Source organism: Phytophthora ramorum (assembly GCF_020800215.1).
Source record: "Phytophthora ramorum isolate Pr-102 chromosome Unknown Phyram_PR-102_s0003, whole genome shotgun sequence".
In the NCBI taxonomy this organism is placed as follows: domain Eukaryota; phylum Oomycota; class Peronosporomycetes; order Peronosporales; family Peronosporaceae; genus Phytophthora; species Phytophthora ramorum.
Window position 1 is genome coordinate 3,679,955 of NW_027150649.1, and position 17,789 is coordinate 3,697,743.

At 53.8% G+C, this 17,789-nt stretch overlaps 5 protein-coding genes across 5 annotated transcripts; 3 read left to right on the top strand and 2 right to left on the bottom strand.

The window, feature by feature from the left end:
- Window positions 1-868: 868 nt before the first annotated feature.
- Window positions 869-2,308, top strand: KRP23_4224 (Lipase; the record flags this gene model as incomplete). The annotated part of the gene is made up of 1 exon (XM_067889155.1): window positions 869-2,308. The coding sequence occupies one exon, from the start codon at window positions 869-871 to the stop codon at window positions 2,306-2,308; it is 1,440 nt and encodes a 479-aa protein (XP_067748342.1).
- Window positions 2,309-3,188: 880 nt separating this feature from the next.
- On the top strand, window positions 3,189-4,874 carry KRP23_4225 (Lipase; the record flags this gene model as incomplete). The annotated part of the gene is made up of 1 exon (XM_067889156.1): window positions 3,189-4,874. One exon carries the CDS (start codon window positions 3,189-3,191, stop codon window positions 4,872-4,874), a length of 1,686 nt encoding a protein of 561 aa, XP_067748343.1.
- Window positions 4,875-5,174: 300 nt separating this feature from the next.
- On the bottom strand, window positions 5,175-6,707 carry KRP23_4226 (Lipase; the record flags this gene model as incomplete). The annotated part of the gene is made up of 1 exon (XM_067889157.1): window positions 5,175-6,707. The coding sequence occupies one exon, from the start codon at window positions 6,705-6,707 to the stop codon at window positions 5,175-5,177; it is 1,533 nt and encodes a 510-aa protein (XP_067748344.1).
- An 8,080-nt stretch (window positions 6,708-14,787) lies between these two features.
- On the top strand, window positions 14,788-16,284 carry KRP23_4227 (POC1 centriolar protein-like protein A; the record flags this gene model as incomplete). The annotated part of the gene is made up of 1 exon (XM_067889158.1): window positions 14,788-16,284. The coding sequence occupies one exon, from the start codon at window positions 14,788-14,790 to the stop codon at window positions 16,282-16,284; it is 1,497 nt and encodes a 498-aa protein (XP_067748345.1).
- A 403-nt stretch (window positions 16,285-16,687) lies between these two features.
- KRP23_4228 (uncharacterized protein) lies at window positions 16,688-17,548 on the bottom strand (the record flags this gene model as incomplete). Its single annotated transcript, XM_067889159.1, has 1 exon — window positions 16,688-17,548. The coding sequence occupies one exon, from the start codon at window positions 17,546-17,548 to the stop codon at window positions 16,688-16,690; it is 861 nt and encodes a 286-aa protein (XP_067748346.1).
- Between the last annotated feature and the right edge of the window lie 241 nt (window positions 17,549-17,789).

The window sequence follows — 17,789 nt, forward strand, 5'->3', positions numbered from 1 at the left end:
GATGGTGCTTGAGGCTGCGAAGGCCACGTGAAAAAGAAAAAATGACTTGTGTTTCTCGACACTGCTGCTTAGTCTCGCTAGTAGGGCGAAGACTCGTGTACATTGCAAAGCGCTTTAGGCTTTAGGCGAACCAGTTTCTACATCCCTCTAGCTGGTTCTGGGGGCGGCAGTGACAAGACCAAGGCTGAGAAGATGATGGCGGCACAGTTGTGAAGTTGCTACTGCTCCGGGGATCGAGTGACTCGCTGCGAGTCACCTCTGGGGGGAAACCCAACTACAATACCTGCTCCTGGACACAATCTTGTAACCGAGTCCTTATTGCACGCTTCCAGGGAGACTGCGGTACCAACTGCATGAAAAGACCAACTGAATCCGGAAAAAGGTTGTCGGCAGGTGGCGTGACTGAGTCTTCACGTCTGCAGTAGCGCCCGAATCAACGTGCAGTTAACTTCAACGAATGCTTCAAGCACCCACGCAAGTAGACGAGTCCCGTTCGGACGTGCGTGTGGTCTCCACACTGGAGACTGCAATTGGTGCGACTAGAGTGGCACGGCTTCCGGGTCTGGTTTTCATGGAGGATCGGCATCAGATGGCTCCGGTGCCTTCAAGTTGGCAGGCAGCTGTGTCCCAGGTTGCAACGTGTCAGAGCAGTGGCACTACCGTTGATTGATGACCGAAGCGCTCCATGGCGGGCAAGACGAGTATCAACCTGCAAAAGCGGTGCGTTGGCCGCATCCTCGTGCGCTTCTTGCTGTCCGAGGGGGAAACAAGGAAGCGTTGAAGGTTTTAATCCCGTCACCGATGCTTGAGCTCACTTTCCAATTCGCCTCGAGCGCCGCACCTCGTGAACTCAAGACCAAGCTCCAGGATGTCGGTGCTGCTCCGCCTTGCGCTCGTGGTGCTGACCGCGACGCTCTCGTCTACACCCACCCAAGCTGCGAACTCGTATCCGATCATCCTCGTCAACGGCTTCTCTGGTTGGGGTCGGGACGAACTTCTGGGCTTCCGCTACTGGGGCGGCATCCAAGGTGACTTCCAGGATGAACTCACGGCCCAAGGCTACACGGTCTACACCGCTGCGGTGGGTCCGTTCTCCAGCAACTGGGACCGCGCCTGCGAGCTCTACGCCATCATCAAAGGCGGCCAAGTAGACTACGGCAAGAAGCACTCGGCCACGCATGACCACCTCCGCTTCGGCCGCAACTACACGGGGCTGTATCCGAACTGGGGCACCGCCAACTCGGACGGCTCGATCAACAAGGTGCACCTCGTCGGCCACAGCATGGGTGGTCAGACCGTCCGGATGCTGGCACAACTGCTCGAACACGGCACCACCGGTGCACCAATCGAGGAGGACGCGTCGTCGCACCCGCTCTTCAAGGGCAGCAAGAGCTGGGTGCACTCCATCACGACCATCGCGTCGCCGAACCAGGGCACCACTCTGGGCGACGGCTTCTCCACGATTGGAGACTCGGTCAAGGACCTACTGGCTGGCGTCTTGAGTGTCGTGGGAATCCTCGGAGACAGCGCCAAGATGGTCTACGATGCCAAGTTGGACCAGTGGGGCGTCACCAACAAACAAGCGGGCGAGACGGTGCAAGCGTACCTCGACCGCGTGTTCGCGAGCAGCATCTTCGACCCGAGCTTCAAGGACGTGTGTCTCTGGAGTTTGTCCACTGGCGGCGCCAAGGAGGAGGCCACGTGGGTCAAGACGCTGAGCGATGTGTACTACTACAGCTACGCCACAATCGACACGTACGCCACGAGAGACTTGCTCCTTCGCAAAATCTCGCTGCCGAACCTGCTCACGATGTTGCTGCCGCTCGATCTGCTCGCTGTCTTCTTGGGAGGTCGCTACGCCCCTGACACCCTCAAGTTGTCGACCGACTGGCAGCCGAACGATGGCGTCGTCAACACCATCTCTATGGGCTCGGACGGAGTCGGCACCGCCGTCACGTTTGCAGGTTCGTCCCTACTCGGCAAGTGGAACAAGATGCCGCAGCTCAACCGACTGGATCACCTCGCGGTGGTCGGTATCACGCTGCATACGCAAGTTCTGGATCTGTACGAGGGCCACGCTGCGCTTTTGGCTGCTCTGCCGAAGAGCTCGAGCTCTCGTCGGCTAGCGGACTCAACGGTTGCGGTAGCGAAGCTCGACACGGCAATCTTGGAGTTGACTGCTGCCACCACAAGTGTCGAGACCAAGAGCGACCTGGAGACGCTGTGCGTGAGCCCTAAGAACTCGTACGCCGAGAGCTACTGCACCAAGATGCTCGAGTCCGCTCCCACGCGGCGTCTGCGGGGATGAAAACCAATGGCAGGCTGTCGGATCGAACAGACTTTAGTGTAAAGGAATGTGATGAACTGTTGGGTGAATTCGACGTGCAGCAGATTCCCCGCTTATTTACTGTACGTGTACGGCGCGATTGCTGGTCCGTGGAAGTCGTGGGCCTTGCTGCTGAGAGAGCAACCGGAGCATCTGACGGCGCCAAGTTGAAGTGAAAGGAGTCAGACCAGATATTCGGCCACAACGATGTAAGTGGCACCATGAGGTCGGCGAGACGCTACCTGCAATAGCATTCAAAGCCTTCCTCTTCGTTGCCAGACTGCGAGACGAACGTCGAGGAAGCATAATCAACTTCGCGTGGTGCTACTCGCGTTTGACATCAAACGGCTGGCGCTCAGAGCCCCATGCAGTAACGGCTCCGCCGTCCCACAACACCCCCCGCCGCACTGCTTCGCTCGGGCACTTCTCTCTCACAGCAGGAAGGGATGGTGATCATCGTCCCTTGCGCTGCCCGCCATCCAGCAACGCTGGACCAGCATCAGTTGCAAACTTTGCAATGCAAAAGTCGAGCTGGTGATGAGGAATTTCGCCCGCGTGTATGGGACCAACCACGTCACCGCTGCTTTCTTCGAGTTCAAAAACTCCCCTACATGTACGCAACGTCCTTGAGGCACTTGGTTTCACCGAAAAGTGACGTTGGGTCCCCTGGTTCAACCCCGGGCCGTGCTTTGGTCGCCACTGTCTGCTGCGAGAACAGGTGGAAACGATTTGCTTATCATCGATCACCTCGCTCAACGAGGTCGTTGGCCTCATGTATCAAAGCTGTCACCGAGCCATCACCTCCATGTCTTCCTAACCTTTCCCTGCTCCCGGAGAAAAGCCACGCACGCTCCTCTTCGTCATGATCCCTTCCGCCGTGACGTCGCTCATCTCCGTCTGGACAGGGGTGCAAGCTTTGCCCACCGAGAGCGCTGTGCATTGCCAGGAAGCACAAAACAGTGGAGACTCTGGCCATTCCCGAATCTGCTCTTCACCCGCGCACTCCCTGTCAGAAACGAGAGGCATGCAGCCATTCTTCAGCGTCGTCCTGCTGCTGCTCAGTGCTGCGGTTGCACGTGCCACCAACACGTACCCGGTGGTGCTGGTGCACGGCTTTGCCGGCTGGGGGCGCGACGAACTCCTCGGTTTCAAGTACTGGGGCGGCATCCAAGGCGACCTGCAGGAAGAGCTCGAGGCCCAGGGCTACACAGTGTACACGGCGTCCATCGGTCCGTTTTCGAGCAACTGGGACCGTGCCTGCGAGCTGTACGCGCAGATCAAGGGAGGGGTGACCGACTACGGTGCAGCCCACTCGGACAACTATGACCACTCCCGTTACGGCAAGAACTACACGGGGCTGTACCCGCAGTGGGGCGACGAGAACGAGGACGGCTCGGTCAACAAGGTCCATCTTGTCGGGCACAGTATGGGTGGCCAGACCATCCGCATGCTGGCTCAAGTGCTCGAGAAGGGCACGACCGGAGCCCCCATTGAAGAGACCACATACACCTCGCCCCTGTTCGAAGGTGGCCATGAATGGGTCCACTCCATCACGACTATCTCATCGCCCAACCAAGGCACGACGCTGGCCGATGGGTTCTCAGAGATCGGAGACACTATCAAGGACCTGCTGGTGTCGGTCATCAACGTGGTCGGCATTTTCGGCGACTCGGTGGACTTGATCTACGACGCTCAGTTGGACCAGTGGGGGATCACGGCCAAGCAGGACGACGAGACGCTGCAGGACTATCTAGACCGCGTGTTCACCAGCAGCATCTTCGACTCGGGTTTCAAGGACGTGTCCATCTGGAGTCTGTCGGTGGCCGGCGCCAAGGAGGAGAGCACGTGGGTCGACACGCTGGATGACATCTACTACTACAGCTATGCCACCAAGGACACGTACTCGACGTACAACTGGAAGCTGCAGAAGATCTCGTACCCGAACATCCTCACGATGCTGCTGCCTCTGGACGTGCTCTCTATCTTCCTCGGCAGTCGCTACGCTCCTGACACCCTCGGGCTGACGACGGACTGGCAGCCCAACGATGGCGCTGTCAACACCATTTCCATGAACCAGGACTACGTTGGCGACCTCGTCGAGTTTGACGGCTCGTCGGTACTCGGCAAGTGGAACCAGATGACCCAACTCACAGGCTTGGACCACTTGGGTGTGACCGGCATCACGTTACTCTACCAGGTCTTCGCCATCTACGAAGCACACGCGGAGCTGCTCTACAGTCTGCCAGTCGATTCGACGTCCCGTCGTCTGGTGGCGATGGCTAACAGCACCGTCACTGCCAAGCTGGACAGCGCTATCTCAAACCTCAACGCCGCCACAGCCAATCTGCAGACTCAGGGAGACCTCGAAGCGCTGTGTGAGGACCCCATCAACACTTACGCCGAACGCTACTGCGTCAACATGCTGAACGCCACGCTGGTCAACGACACCATCGCAACGGCTAACGCCACTGTGGAAGCTGCCACGAACACGTCCATCAACACAGATGTGAGCTCCACTCGTATGCTCCGTGGATACGGCGCTGCGTAGCTAGTACTTCGAAGTACTATTATACGACGTAGTAGTGCCGTACGAGTAAATACATCACATTTAGGTTTCAAACACGTCGATGGTCTTCATTGTGTTTACTTCTTCATGGACCTTACGACATCCACTCAAGTGGGCGAGTGCCAGTGCTGTTAGAATATGCACTGCTCAGATAACAACTCTCCTCCCCACCGTAGCTTTGCCCCATTCTTTGCAGTTTAGCAACTTGCTTGAGTTGTAAATCCTTACTTACGGCTTAGATATTATTTCTAGCTATAGCTATTATCTCAACGCTGAATCCGTTTACCTCCGAACGCGAGCCGCACACCCAGTTTTTGAGGTTGTCGGCCGTGCAGCATCATTCTTCGAGGCTTTAATCGCTACGCTGGGAACAGATTTGGTGCTGGTCCCAGTAGTATTCCTTTTGCGGGCTCCTGCGAGCAAAACACTGCAGTATCTTGCTTTATACTCGTTCGTGGAATCTTCACACAGTTTTTCCAAATCGTCAGTTGTTCGGATACTTGATCGCGCCGTTATAAGACTAGAAATGGAGCTGTTAACCGTATCGTGAACATCCTTGCTGAAGACGACACTTCGCGCCTCCGGATCGATAGGCAAGCTCGCCAACAGTTTGGCAAGTGACACATATATATCAGTGATTTCTCTAAAGAGGGAGAAACCAGTGATATCCATATGGTCCAGGCCTGTAAGCTGCTCCATTTGATGCCATTTACCAATCTCCGACGTGCCAGTGAACGTAAGAAGCTCGCCCAAGCCATCGTGGCTCATGGAGATGGTATTGACAACACCATCGTTGGCTTGCCAGTCGGTGGTGAGGTGAAGAGTGTCCGGTGCGTAGCGACTACCGATGAACACTGCCAGTGCGTCGAAAGCAGGATTCATAGTTAACGGGTTCGGAAGTGCGATCTTCTTGAGCTTGAAATTGACTGCGGAAAACGTGGCCACGGTGGCATAGCTATAGTAGTACACGTCCTCGAGTGTCGACACCCACGAGTTCTCTTCCATTGCACCGGCATGTGATAGACTCCACAGACAGGTGTCTTTGAACGACGGATCGAACAGTTTACTAGAAAATACTCGCTCAAAGTACTCACTGATGGTCTCGCCGTCGACTCGAGCTGAAATATTCCACTGGTCAAGCTGTGCATCAAAAATTGCCTTGCTGGTGTCGCCACCAATTCCAGCGATGCTCAGAACTCCCGCGATAGCATCCTTCATACCATCGCCAATTACCGAGAATCCGTCACCCAGAGTCGTTCCTTGATTCGGCGATGCGATAGTTGTCACCGAGAGCACCCAGCTTTTGCCACCTTCGAACAAAGGGTGTGACGTCGCAAGTTCCTCATCAGGAGCTCCAGTCGTGCCCTTTTCAAGCATGTGGGCCAGCATACGAACGGTTTGGCCACCCATGCTGTGGCCGACGAGGTGGATCTTGTTCACACTACTATCCTCGTTCACCTCTCCCCATGGAGGGTAGAGCGCTGTGTAGTTGCGTCCATATCGAGCGTGCCCGTGGGCAGCGGAGTGCTTTTCTCCGTAATCTACTAGACCACCCTTGATTTGCGCGTACAGCTCGCAAGCACGGTCCCAGTTACTTGAAAAGGGACCGATCGACGCCGTGTAGACTGAGTAGCCTTGCTTCTCGAGGTCTTCCTGGAAATCACCCTGGAGGCCGCCCCAGTACTTGAACCCGAAGAATTCGTCGCGTCCCCAGCCTCCGAAGCCGTGAACGAGCACGATTGGGTACGAGTTTCCGCCGAGTACTGCAAGGGGTGAGGTGACGATTAGAAGCAGGAATGCGAGCAGTCTCGCCATTGTGTCGACGAAACTTTCCCGCCTGAGCAAAAGCTAAAGTGGTGAGGAGCGTAAGGCCTCAAATGTCAGGCCATAGCCCTCGTCGTCGTTTCGACAGGTGCGGGAGGATAAGCCGTCGTGGTGCACTGCAACTGTAGTGCCCCAGCGAAATACAGAAACAAGCGATGTTGGCCGCGTTTTGCTAGTTGAGCAGGATAATAGTTGGGATCTGCTACAGGACCACGAAAGTCACAACGTCAAGGTCGCACTGGCTGTCGTGAAGTGCAACGACAGCAGGTAAGCGGCGCGGTGATCTCTTCTTTCGGTGCAGCAGGTGGTTCCCGCTCGAGAAGTATTAACCTGTACAGTATTGACCGCTTTAATGGTGTTTTGCACTTGTACTGCAGCTTTCAGTTTCGACATCTCGCTGGCATCCAGCCAATCTGGCTCATTTTTTGTGAACTCCAGCTGCCTACCAGGTACCATACAGGTAACCACTGCCTTACGCACCTTAGCCTCCGCGTCCAAGGGGTTAATAAATGAGATTTGCCATCACCGCTCGCCAATTTACGTGATGTCAACCATCCGCAGCCAGCGTACCAAACTGTAGGCTATAAAGAAGCGCAATGGGTAGCCACTTCGTCACCCCGGCACATTACTTGCGTCATCTGCGAGAGCTATCGTTCGTTTGCCTGATGCTATGTATCATGATGGCTAGTCATGCCCCGAAAGCTGTGAACGAAACGTACGAGTGATTTCTACAATTTGGCTTGGTTACATGTAACTGCATCTTGAGACTGGACTCCGCAATGTAAAGACCGCTTCGTACTTCCGACACCGCCGATGTACAGCTGAATTCTTGCAGAGTGTGATTTTTTAGCCTCTCTTATTCCTTTAAGAGAACTTCACACTTTCTTTTCTGACGATGTCTTGATCGCAGATTAGCTCGGCAATAAAAATACTCGACTGCGTTGTACTGATAGTCGATACAAAGTGCCAAGAGGCCTGTCTTCGCTGTTTCGAAGTATTTTCAAAAAATGTAATACTTTTACAACATCAAGCATCGGTCGGTCTTAGATGTACCCACAAACTTATCAGAAATGTACTCAGCAATTTCAGTGTATCCTCCCTTGTCATCAAGTGAACAGTCACACAGCTCGCATATCTATTTTCTTGTGTTGTTTCATCATCTGCTTTACCACATCCAAATGTCCTGTCGTCACTGCCGCTTTCAAAATTAACCTCATCGTCGCTGGCAGTTCGTTGCTATCCCCTGAAGAATGCACTATGACAAATCGTCACCTTCCCCATCTCTAAATGTACCTTTTAGCAGCAATTACGGTGTAGTGGATTCCATGTTCCAGCTTGGTGTCACCACAGAAATACCGCAACCAGTCGATCACCTCGATGTGCCAGTCAATATAAAGCGGACGACAAGAAGTGATCTTCTTGTCGAAACGTGCCACTGCGAATTGACAGTGCGGCACATCCTATATCAAAGGAGTCCGTGTCATCAATTTGATGGCACAGATATCTGTCATCTTCTGGGCTTCAAGATGCCACAATCAGGCACAACCCAAGAGATTTAAGCTACCGGAGCCCGCACACCAGGGCGTAAGCCGGCCTCTGGCGCAGGTGCTAGTAGCTAACCGTCCCTATGGGGACCGGGTTCGAGTACCCCTTATGGTATTTTGGGGATTTTCAGCTAGCGGGGCTTCCAGCACAACCCAAGAGCATACGCTGTAGCGGCATGTGAGAGCGCAGGAGGGTTGTAGCTGTAAGCTGTCCCTCGCGAGGGTTTTACATGTCTTTCAATCTACTCACATCTCATTTATCCAGCTTCTCCTCAAGTATCTAAGCTTCCTAACAACTCAACACTTCTTGAACGGATACTGCAGCCTAAAGTGTCTGATGGTGTCAGCTGAGAACACAATTTTCGCAGCTGCGCATCCGGTTGGACTGTGAAGTGTCGAACCGAGTTGCATGAGGATTTAGTATGCTCAATTGTACACTTTCGTTCAAGTTCACTTTGCCAGCCTTGGCCAGCAGGACAGAGTATTGGCAAGTATGGGCTGATCAGCATCAGATCAATGATGTCTCCTCTTTCACTTTCGAAACTTCCAAGTATATAACAAGTCGAATACACTTCCGTGCGGGTTGGCCCTCGCATTGTCGTGTGTTCTCATGTTACTTGGAACCCGGGATTTACTACACACGATCGTTTTTCTCGCGAATCCGACCTCGTCCTCGGGCGGCTTCACTTCCCTCTGCCTCGTATCCTCATCGCATGATTGATGGCAGGAAACCCACTGCCGCCTGCACTATCTTGATGATAGTGTTCAGAGATCTGAGCTCCCTTAGAACTCTGCTACAGGCTTTTATGTATCTAGTTGAGGAGGATATTGCTGCATTGGCAGCTCTAGTCTCCATCCCTTTCTTATCGGCAGCGAGGCTGCACGCCTGACGACCATTCAGCGGAGCTGCGGGACGTCGCCACGCAAACATCATATGAGCCAATACCGTGATTGATGCCGAAAACTGCACATCCTTGAGTTTCTCGTACCGTGTCTGTTTCCCCTCTTCTTTTTCTTCTTCTGGTTGATATTGTCGAGTCCCCTGTATCGGACTCACGGTTTGGAGCTGCTTGGGACTTCTTGGAGGCGACTTAAGCTTGTATATCTGTGGCCTTATATTCTCTCTTGGTAGTGGCCAATTTCCCACAAAACAAAAGGGTTTTGATCGGTGGAAAATTTCCGAAGAAAACCCACCCCTGGGACGAACCGAACTGGAACCATGGTTCCTCTCATTTACCTTTGGTCTTTTGCGCATTCTCACTGGGCCCGCCGGCTGGTGAAGCTCTAACACCACCCCACGATGATCAGAATGACAAGGAGACTCTTCCACTGTCACTCCTCGTATAAGTTTTCGAGCTCCCGCAGATATGTATATACGATCAATCCGAGATGTGGATACCGATCCATCCGCCCCTGTATGTCTGTACGTGTGGAATGCGTTCGCGTAATCTCGTCTCTCTCTTTGGTTGTACTTGTTCGGGACGCACTGAAATCCTGAGTCAATCAGCCCCTTGGCGTCGAGAAACTGTTGTAGTTCCTTGGCGCCTATGTCTTCCCTCGTCTTGCTGCCATATCGATCGATTCTCGTGTTGGCGACACAGTTGAAGTCGCCGCCGCACACAATGTTCCTATTAGACGGTAACTCTAAGTTCTTGAGTCTGTCGAAGAATGCTAGTCGCGCCGGACTCGCCGATGGGGCATATACATTGATGTAGAGGAAGGTCGTCGCTCCAATGTTACCCGTGATCATCATCATATTTTCTGTCCATTGTTCTGGCTTCCACGGCTGTGCTTGCTTTATAGCCCCATATGGATTCACAAGTATCGCTACTCCCGCACTCCGTTGCCGGCCGGGTGACCAGTATGACATTGAATGCGCTGTTGTGTACTTAAACCCCCATAGCGCCGCATATTGCACCGCCGCTGCCTGATGTTCGGACTCCTGTAAGTGTGTTTCTTGTAAAAAGATGAGGTCTCGCTGCCCGCGCTCCCTCAGTTCCCGTACTCTTTGTAGGTGGTGCCCTAGCTCCTGCATGTGCGTCGCTAGTCCTCGTATGTTATAAGTCGCCAGTCCAATGGTCCTGTCGAATTTGTTTTGCTGTGTCTGTGTTTTCTGTTGCCCTGCTTGCTTTGTTTTCCTTGCCGCTCTGATTCGTCTTGTATATCGTTGAAAGTTGTCTCTGTTGTTTATTGCATGCTCTGCGTCTGCTACCCGTGCATAGTGACTCGTTATCCGCGCCTGTCCTTCCGCTACGCGTCTCCCGAGATCTCCACCTGCTCGTGGACTCCTAATCTTGGAGCTTTCTAACATGACTGACTTCTTCGTCTACGTCGTTCGCCTTAGTTGGGGTTCCGTTCCTTGAGCTGACTTGTGCGTTGGCTCGCGTCGGGTCTCCGGTATGATCGTCTCCACCTCGTCGCTGCGGATCTGCGCGTATACTCCCTCCTACATCCTCACTCTGACTTGGTTCAATCAGTGTCTCCGTGTCGAATGCAGACCCCGCGTTGCCGTATGCTAACGCCACCGAGTCCGTGCGGTCTGTAGTCACTGCCTCAGTGATTCGTTCTGCTCTCTCGTCGCTGTCGTCCTCGTCAGTTATGCATGCGGCACTGGTTATCTTGCAGATATACGTTGCACCTCTCTCCTGGTCGGTGAACTCCTTTCGTGCCGCTTTGGTGATCGCAGAGAGCTCATTCTTGGTCGCATTCGCATTCTTGTCGCTGTCGTATGGGATTCTATCCAACGCCCATCCCCCATGTTGCAGCAGGATCTGATCAATTTTGCTGTAGCTCTCCGGCTTCGAATCTTTACACATTTGATAGCGCTCCGCCGGGTAAGTCAGCGCTTGGAAGTGATTACCCTCCGCCTTCCATTGCAAGATCATTACGATTGGACACCACCCCGTGTTCACGAGCGCTGCGAATCTTGCCAATGCCGCCTGTGTCTCTAGAGCATGTACTGTCCCGGTCTCCACCTTTTCCCCGTTTGTCGATTCTTCTTCCTGGTACGCGTATACCTGTACATGAGCTCTGCCGTCAGACCCCACGTCCAATACATAGACCTCCTCTCTGGCGTGCATGGCCATGCCTTTGATGTGCGCTGGTCGCACCCACATCTCCGGCGTTGCTTCCACTCGCACTGATCTTCTTCTCTGCTCCACGTAGTGCGTTGCCAGTACTTGTACTTGCGTCTCGATATTCAACAGTTTTGCGTCAGCGTTGGCACTTCCCTCCAATTATGTGTTCAATTCATGTGGGTGTAGCTGGAGTTCGTCTCGCAAATTGGCAATTATCCCGTTCATAATGTCCTTCTTGAGCTCATTTGACGCTTTCACTGTTGGCGCCTTGAGCGGCATGTGCCCTTGTCTCTGGTTGGTGTATGCTGCCTGAAAAGTGAGCCATCCGCATTGTCCATTGGCTACGACATCTGTCACAACCCCTCCCAGAAGGTCAACTAATTCCCCCAGCTCTACCCCCGAGTCCGTTGATGGCTCCGACTTCACGTACTTGCAATATTGCGAGCCTTCCTCGTCCGTGTCGTCCTTTTGCTTGTTGTAGTGATTCTCCATGCTGTCTGGCGTAGTTGTTGCAACCTCTTCCATTGTGATGTCGTCGTCGTCGTCCTTCTCCGTTCCTCCGCCAGCTCCTTTGTTGTTGACGCTCACTTTTTGCAAGAAATGATGCATGTAGCTCTGCATTGCATTTCTGCCTCCGTTCTCCGCTCTCTTGGTTACGGACTTGAGAGGTGACATCGACCGCGCCTTTCCTGCTCTCTTCTGCGACTTCTGTCCGTCCTGTCCTGAATCCGAATGGTTGACCAGCTCTCTGCCCGATGTCCACGTGTCTGGCGCTCTACGCTTAGGTGAGGAGGATACCGGTCTGGTTGATCGATCGCATCTCTCGATTTCACCACTCTTTCCTTCACTGCTGACACTGGTGGTACCGATTGTCTTGGAGTCTCTGCCGTCTATTCCCCCCTCTCGAGCGATACCGCGCCTGTAATGCCTTCCGCTCCATCCTTTGCGTTCCTTGGGTATTGTTGATTTCCTTGAGGGCGACCTTCCTCGAGTTGGAGCTCTGACTGGCTCTAGCTTTATCTCAGTTTGCTGCCTCGACTCCCTTATCGTCTGCTCCATGGAAACATCATCGTTCGGATGCGTTATCTCCACATTTGTCAGTCCCGCGTTATGTTTCTTTGCTTTTTCGTCCGCTAGCATTTCATGAGTCCCCGATTTCACCGCAGTCGAATCCAGGTGCAGGGCATTCCTATTCTGGGTGTTGTCATCGTCCGATTTCAATTCCGTGTCTTGCTTCACTTGTGACTCCTCTCTCGTGTCCTCGTTCCGGGCCTCCTCTTTTGCGCTCGTATCCCTCATTGGCCGATGCTGCTCCCACTCCCGCGATAATGCCGTCCATCCTACTGCTTGTTCGTTCTCCGTACGCACTGGCGATGTCGAGTTGCTTCCTGGCTGCTTGAGCGGCCGTGATTGATTGTTGGGATGCCTCTTGTACATATCATCCCCCTTGAGCATTGCTCGCAGCTCTTCTAACGTCGTGGGGGATTTGATCTTTCCGTCTTCGGCTTTGTTCTTCCAGTGTCCCGATGGGAGCTGGCCTGCTACTCTCCAATAGTGCTGTGCTTTGCTTGTCTCCTTTTCTTCATCTGGTGTCCGACAATACCTCGATGGGTGTTCTGGGTTCCCGCATATCGCGCACGGCCAATTAATGTGTACCCCTTGGTGGTACACTGTTATCTCGACGTCGCTGATCTGAATGTAGCCTATCTTTCGTAGCTTTGATGGGCATGCTGCCGCCTTGATCGTAATAATCCACTGCTTATCGTTCATTCCCATATCCTTTGTCTCCGTGTGCGCCATCGTATGCACCCTTAATCCCAGCTTGGTGGTGAGCAACCAGTGGAGATCTGCAGATGCCATCGCCCCTTTCCGTAGTACTGCTGTGAACTGATAGTAATCTAACTGTACTGCCGCCTTCGTTATCTTGGCTTCCTCTCTCTGACTGTCGTAGTCAATGAGCGTCAGCATTTTCATGGCCAGTGGCAACTGCCATCCCTTCCACTTCCGGGCTGTCTTTTTTCCCTTGAAATACACCGTAAGTACTCGGGTACCCACATCCAGAGAAATTCGAGACACGTCCTCTTTAAATTCTGCGATGGATTGCTTCTGTGAAGCGGCTGCCTCTGCTCCCATGTGTATCTGAGCTAGGATGACTTGTTTGGGTAGGTTTTCGCCGAACCTCTGTCCAGGGGCCAAGTGAGCGTATAGAGGATACTCAATAGCCTTGAATATGTCGATGAACCTCGTAATCTGTCCTCCCGTCATTGTCTGTACGAGAAACTTTGGCGGATATGGGACTTCTAACTCGTGCTTCAGAATGAGCAATAACGCCTTATCCTCGTCCTCCGTGGTCGACCTCGGTACTGCTAAAGTCTCCATGGGCTTTGTGCAGAGCTCGTACATCCTCGCCAGCTCCTTTGACTCGCTCGTTTCCTGACCCTGCACCCCTGCTGCTACTGCTCTCAAATAAGAAGTGGGTTTGCTTCGCTGCTCCAATCTGGCTTCCGTGGCTTCACTTGTCGCTGTAGCGATAAAGGTGAAATATCTTATTCTCATTTCCAGCTCCCCTTGCTTGCATTTTTCCTCCAGAACCCACTTATTCATCATCTGTGTCAGCCTCTTTACGTGCTCTGCATTGTTGCTGTGCCAGTAGCTCCTCAGTTGCTCGTACTGCGTGCTCGTGGCCACCGGAATATCGTCCGTCCATTTTGCCCTTTCATGCGCCTCCGTGGTCTCCGTGTCTCCTGTCAGCATCTTCTTTCTCCAGTGCGCGTGGAATCTGCGCTCTCGTGCCTTTTCGTTCAATCTCACGATGGTATCCCATACTTACTCTGGTGGTGCCTTGTTAATGAGGTAGTTGTACAATTGCTTGTACACTACCCTGCCGTCTCCTTGGTCAATGCTGCTGAGCCTTGCTTCTTGCCCCTTTAGCTTCAGCGGAGATCTCTTTCTCGCGCTTTGCCTGTTTGCTTGTGGATACTTCTCCCTCCCTCTTCGATCCAACTCGCTGCACCTTGAAAGTCCACTGGTCCCTCCGACCTTCTTCCATTCTGTTGCGTCGTTATTCCTGCTCGTCATCCTAGCAGCCCAATCCTTGACGTCTGTTCTAATGTCTCGCGTCCTTAGCTGCCCTGTGCGGGCCGCGCGGCTCGTGCTGCCTCCTCGTGCCTCGTTCTTGAAGCGTCTCTTCAGTTGTTTTGAAGATTGTATGTCTCGGGGGTTTCAACGCACTTCCACGCCCCCCCCCCCCCCCCCCCCCCCCCCCCCCCCGATGTTTGCTGGTATCTCCGGTCTTGGTCACCCTCTCGGTTGAGCAGTCGCCGGCAGATTTGGAAGTGATAGATACAGTATAACCCAAGGTTCTGTATTTCGATAAAAAAAATTGTTAAAAATGTAAAATGTAGCCATGGCTGCCAGCATGTAGCCATATCTCCCAGATCCAATCCAACAATGGAGAACCCTTCGCTGGAGCGGACGTTCCGCGGACACAAGTCGTCCGTCACGGGTGTGAGCGTGCACCCGAATGGGCAGCAGGTGGCATCATCGTCTTTGGACGGGGTCGTGATGGTGTGGAACTCCAAGCCGCAGCTGCGCGCCTTCCGCTTCCAGGGGCATGCAGGGCCTGTGCATTCCGTGAACTTTTCTCCCACGGGGGACACGCTGGCATCGGCCTCGCAGGACCGTACTGTACGGCTCTGGACGCCCACAGTGCGCGGTCAGTCGGTGGTCATCAAGGCGCATGCGGGCGCCGTGCGCAGCGTGAGCTTCTCGAGCTCAGGGCGCGAGCTGCTCACGGCGTCCGACGACATGTCGCTCAAGGTCTGGACGCTGCCATCGCGCCGCTTCCGCTGTAGCCTGACTGGCCACAGCAACTGGGTGAGAAGCGCCCGGTTCAGTGCCGATACGCGGCGCATTGCGTCGGGCAGCGACGACAAAACCGTCAAGCTGTGGGATTCGGAGACCAAACGGTGTTTGAACACCTTCTACGAGCACGCGGGGGTGGTCAACTGTGTGGCCTTCCACCCGACAGACAATGGCAATACGTTGGCGTCGTGCAGCTACGATAAAAGTGTGAATTTATGGGACACTAGGGTGGGGAGATTGGTGCACCACTATAAAACGCACGACGCTAGTGTTACGTGGGTGACGTTCCACCCGACGGGGAATTATCTGGCCTCGACGTCGCACGATGGGTCTGTCAAGTTGTGGGACGTGAGGGAAGGGCAGGTACTGTATACGTTGCAGGGGCATGATGGCGCTGTCAACTGCGCCGAGTTCTCGCAAGACTGCAGGTTGCTGGCCTCTGGGGCGGTGGATTCCTGTGTCTTAGTGTGGGACGCAGATCTGGACAAGTGTCTGCAGGTGGAACGACCGGTGCCGAAAGTGGAGGCTACGAATGCCGTGCACGAACGACGCAGTGGAAGCAAGAGAGAGAAGACAGGCAGTCCGAGTGGCAGCGATGGAGACGGCAGTCAGGCTCGACCTCCGGCGGTGGAGGTGCCGGCAGGGTCGCCTCCACCGACGCCCATTACGACACCTGTACCGGCGCCGCAGCAGAAGCCAAGACATCCGTATTCAGCGTCGAAGTATGAAGTGAGACCGATGAATTCGCCGAAGAAAGCGGCGGTGCCCAGTAATCCAGCAATGTCGATGCCCCCTCCTCCTCCACCGCCACCACTTCAGACGCCTAGGTCACCTGGAAGCGAGACAAAATCGCCTACAAGTCGAGATGGAACGCCAACGAACCGTGTGACTGGAGAACGGTACTCGATGGACATGAACAATACGCTGCAGCACATTGTGGGCCAGCTGGAGATCGTTACACGGACGCTGTCCGTACTCGAGAAGCGGATCTCCATCAATGAGGACCGAATCGGTGAAATGGCGAGGGTGCAGAAGGAGCTGCTAGAGCGGCAGAAGCCGGCGGCACGGCGAGCGGAATCTTGAGTTCGGCGCCATAGCTTTGCAGGGATGCCAGCTGACGAAATCAAACTGGGGCTTGCAATGAAATGCCAATTCTTCTGGTTCATTTTCCAAACGATTACTTCGTACGAAGTACTAATTCATTTTCGCACGGTATCGGCAGATAACATGCTGTCTGCACTGGAAACGGCGATGCTAACCAGGAATATATTGTATGTGGATACTGGATGCTGATCGACCGTGGATTGCAGTAACGATTCCCGAACAATGAACCTGACTTCCACAGCGACTTGCTTTAGCTTGGGTGCTGATGAATTAATTCGATATCTTTTCCTGTGGCCAATAATCTCATGTTTATGCTGGTGTCTCTCACGATTTTAAGCTTCCCCCCTGCACAACCCTAAGTCGATCTCCAAGTCAAGTCCCGTCAGCCGGTGTCGTCTCCATCGAGGTGTAGCGCATTGAATGCCCCCACAACATCAGCTTCTGCAATCGGCTGCACCAATCTTCGCTGAGCATTGAAGTAGAGCAGCAATCGAGACGAAAACGAAATGCTCTGTCCAAGTACCCGCGATTCCAGCACTTCATCATTCAGCACGTGCGGGAACAAAGCTGCAAGCGTGTCTCGAGTGACTTGGCCAGTAACGCCAGCGACCACTTCCACCACACAACCCCCAGCATTGCCGCATACGCGTCTGATCTCGCAAGCACTATTGCCCGTGGATTCGCCGTCCACCAACGCCAACACTCGGATCGAATTCACAACAAATGTACGCTGACCGAACGTTGGGCGTCCTTGATGCATGACAAACTGGCGCACGCCACCACTTGCCTCAGGGTTCTCTTGCCTATCGCGAAGGAAGACACTGCCGGCACTGGGACTTAGTCCAAATTTGCCATCCCGCAAACCATCAAGTAATGTCCACGACAACTTCAGCACGTCAGCTTGGAAATGTTGCCCACTTAGCAGCAAACGGGTAATGTGCAGGTCACGGCGCTCCATCAATTGGTGGATTTGCTGTCGAAGCTCGTTGGCGTCCAACATCAAGTTGTACACTCGGGACTCGTAGGCTTCATTCTGGCGACGTTGCTGTCTCTGAGCGAGACTCAATCGATGGGTCCGTTTGCGTTGGTTGTCTGGAACCAGAACAAACTCCCTTCCACTCGAAGCTTGCGGAAAACTTGGGGCTTCGAGTTGAGCTGCTGCTGTGTCGGATGGTGCCGATGAAGCTGTCGGTGCTTCTTCCTGACTTTCAGGAGACGAGCAGAGCAACTCCGTAATCTTCATTGCTGCCGAAGAGACGATGTCGGACGAGGGTTGAGAAATCAGGAATGGACATGGGCAGATTGGTCCTCTCCACACAAATCACTGGCCCGAACTCTTCAGACAACTCACTAGCAGCCGTTGGATAGCGTCGCTCGCGGAATTCTGCAGCGTGTTGGTGAGACCCTTGCCTGTTTTTACTGGTTTGCTTTACTCGAAGCAAAAAAATGCCGCGTCACTCACTGCGACGAGGCATCGTGATTAC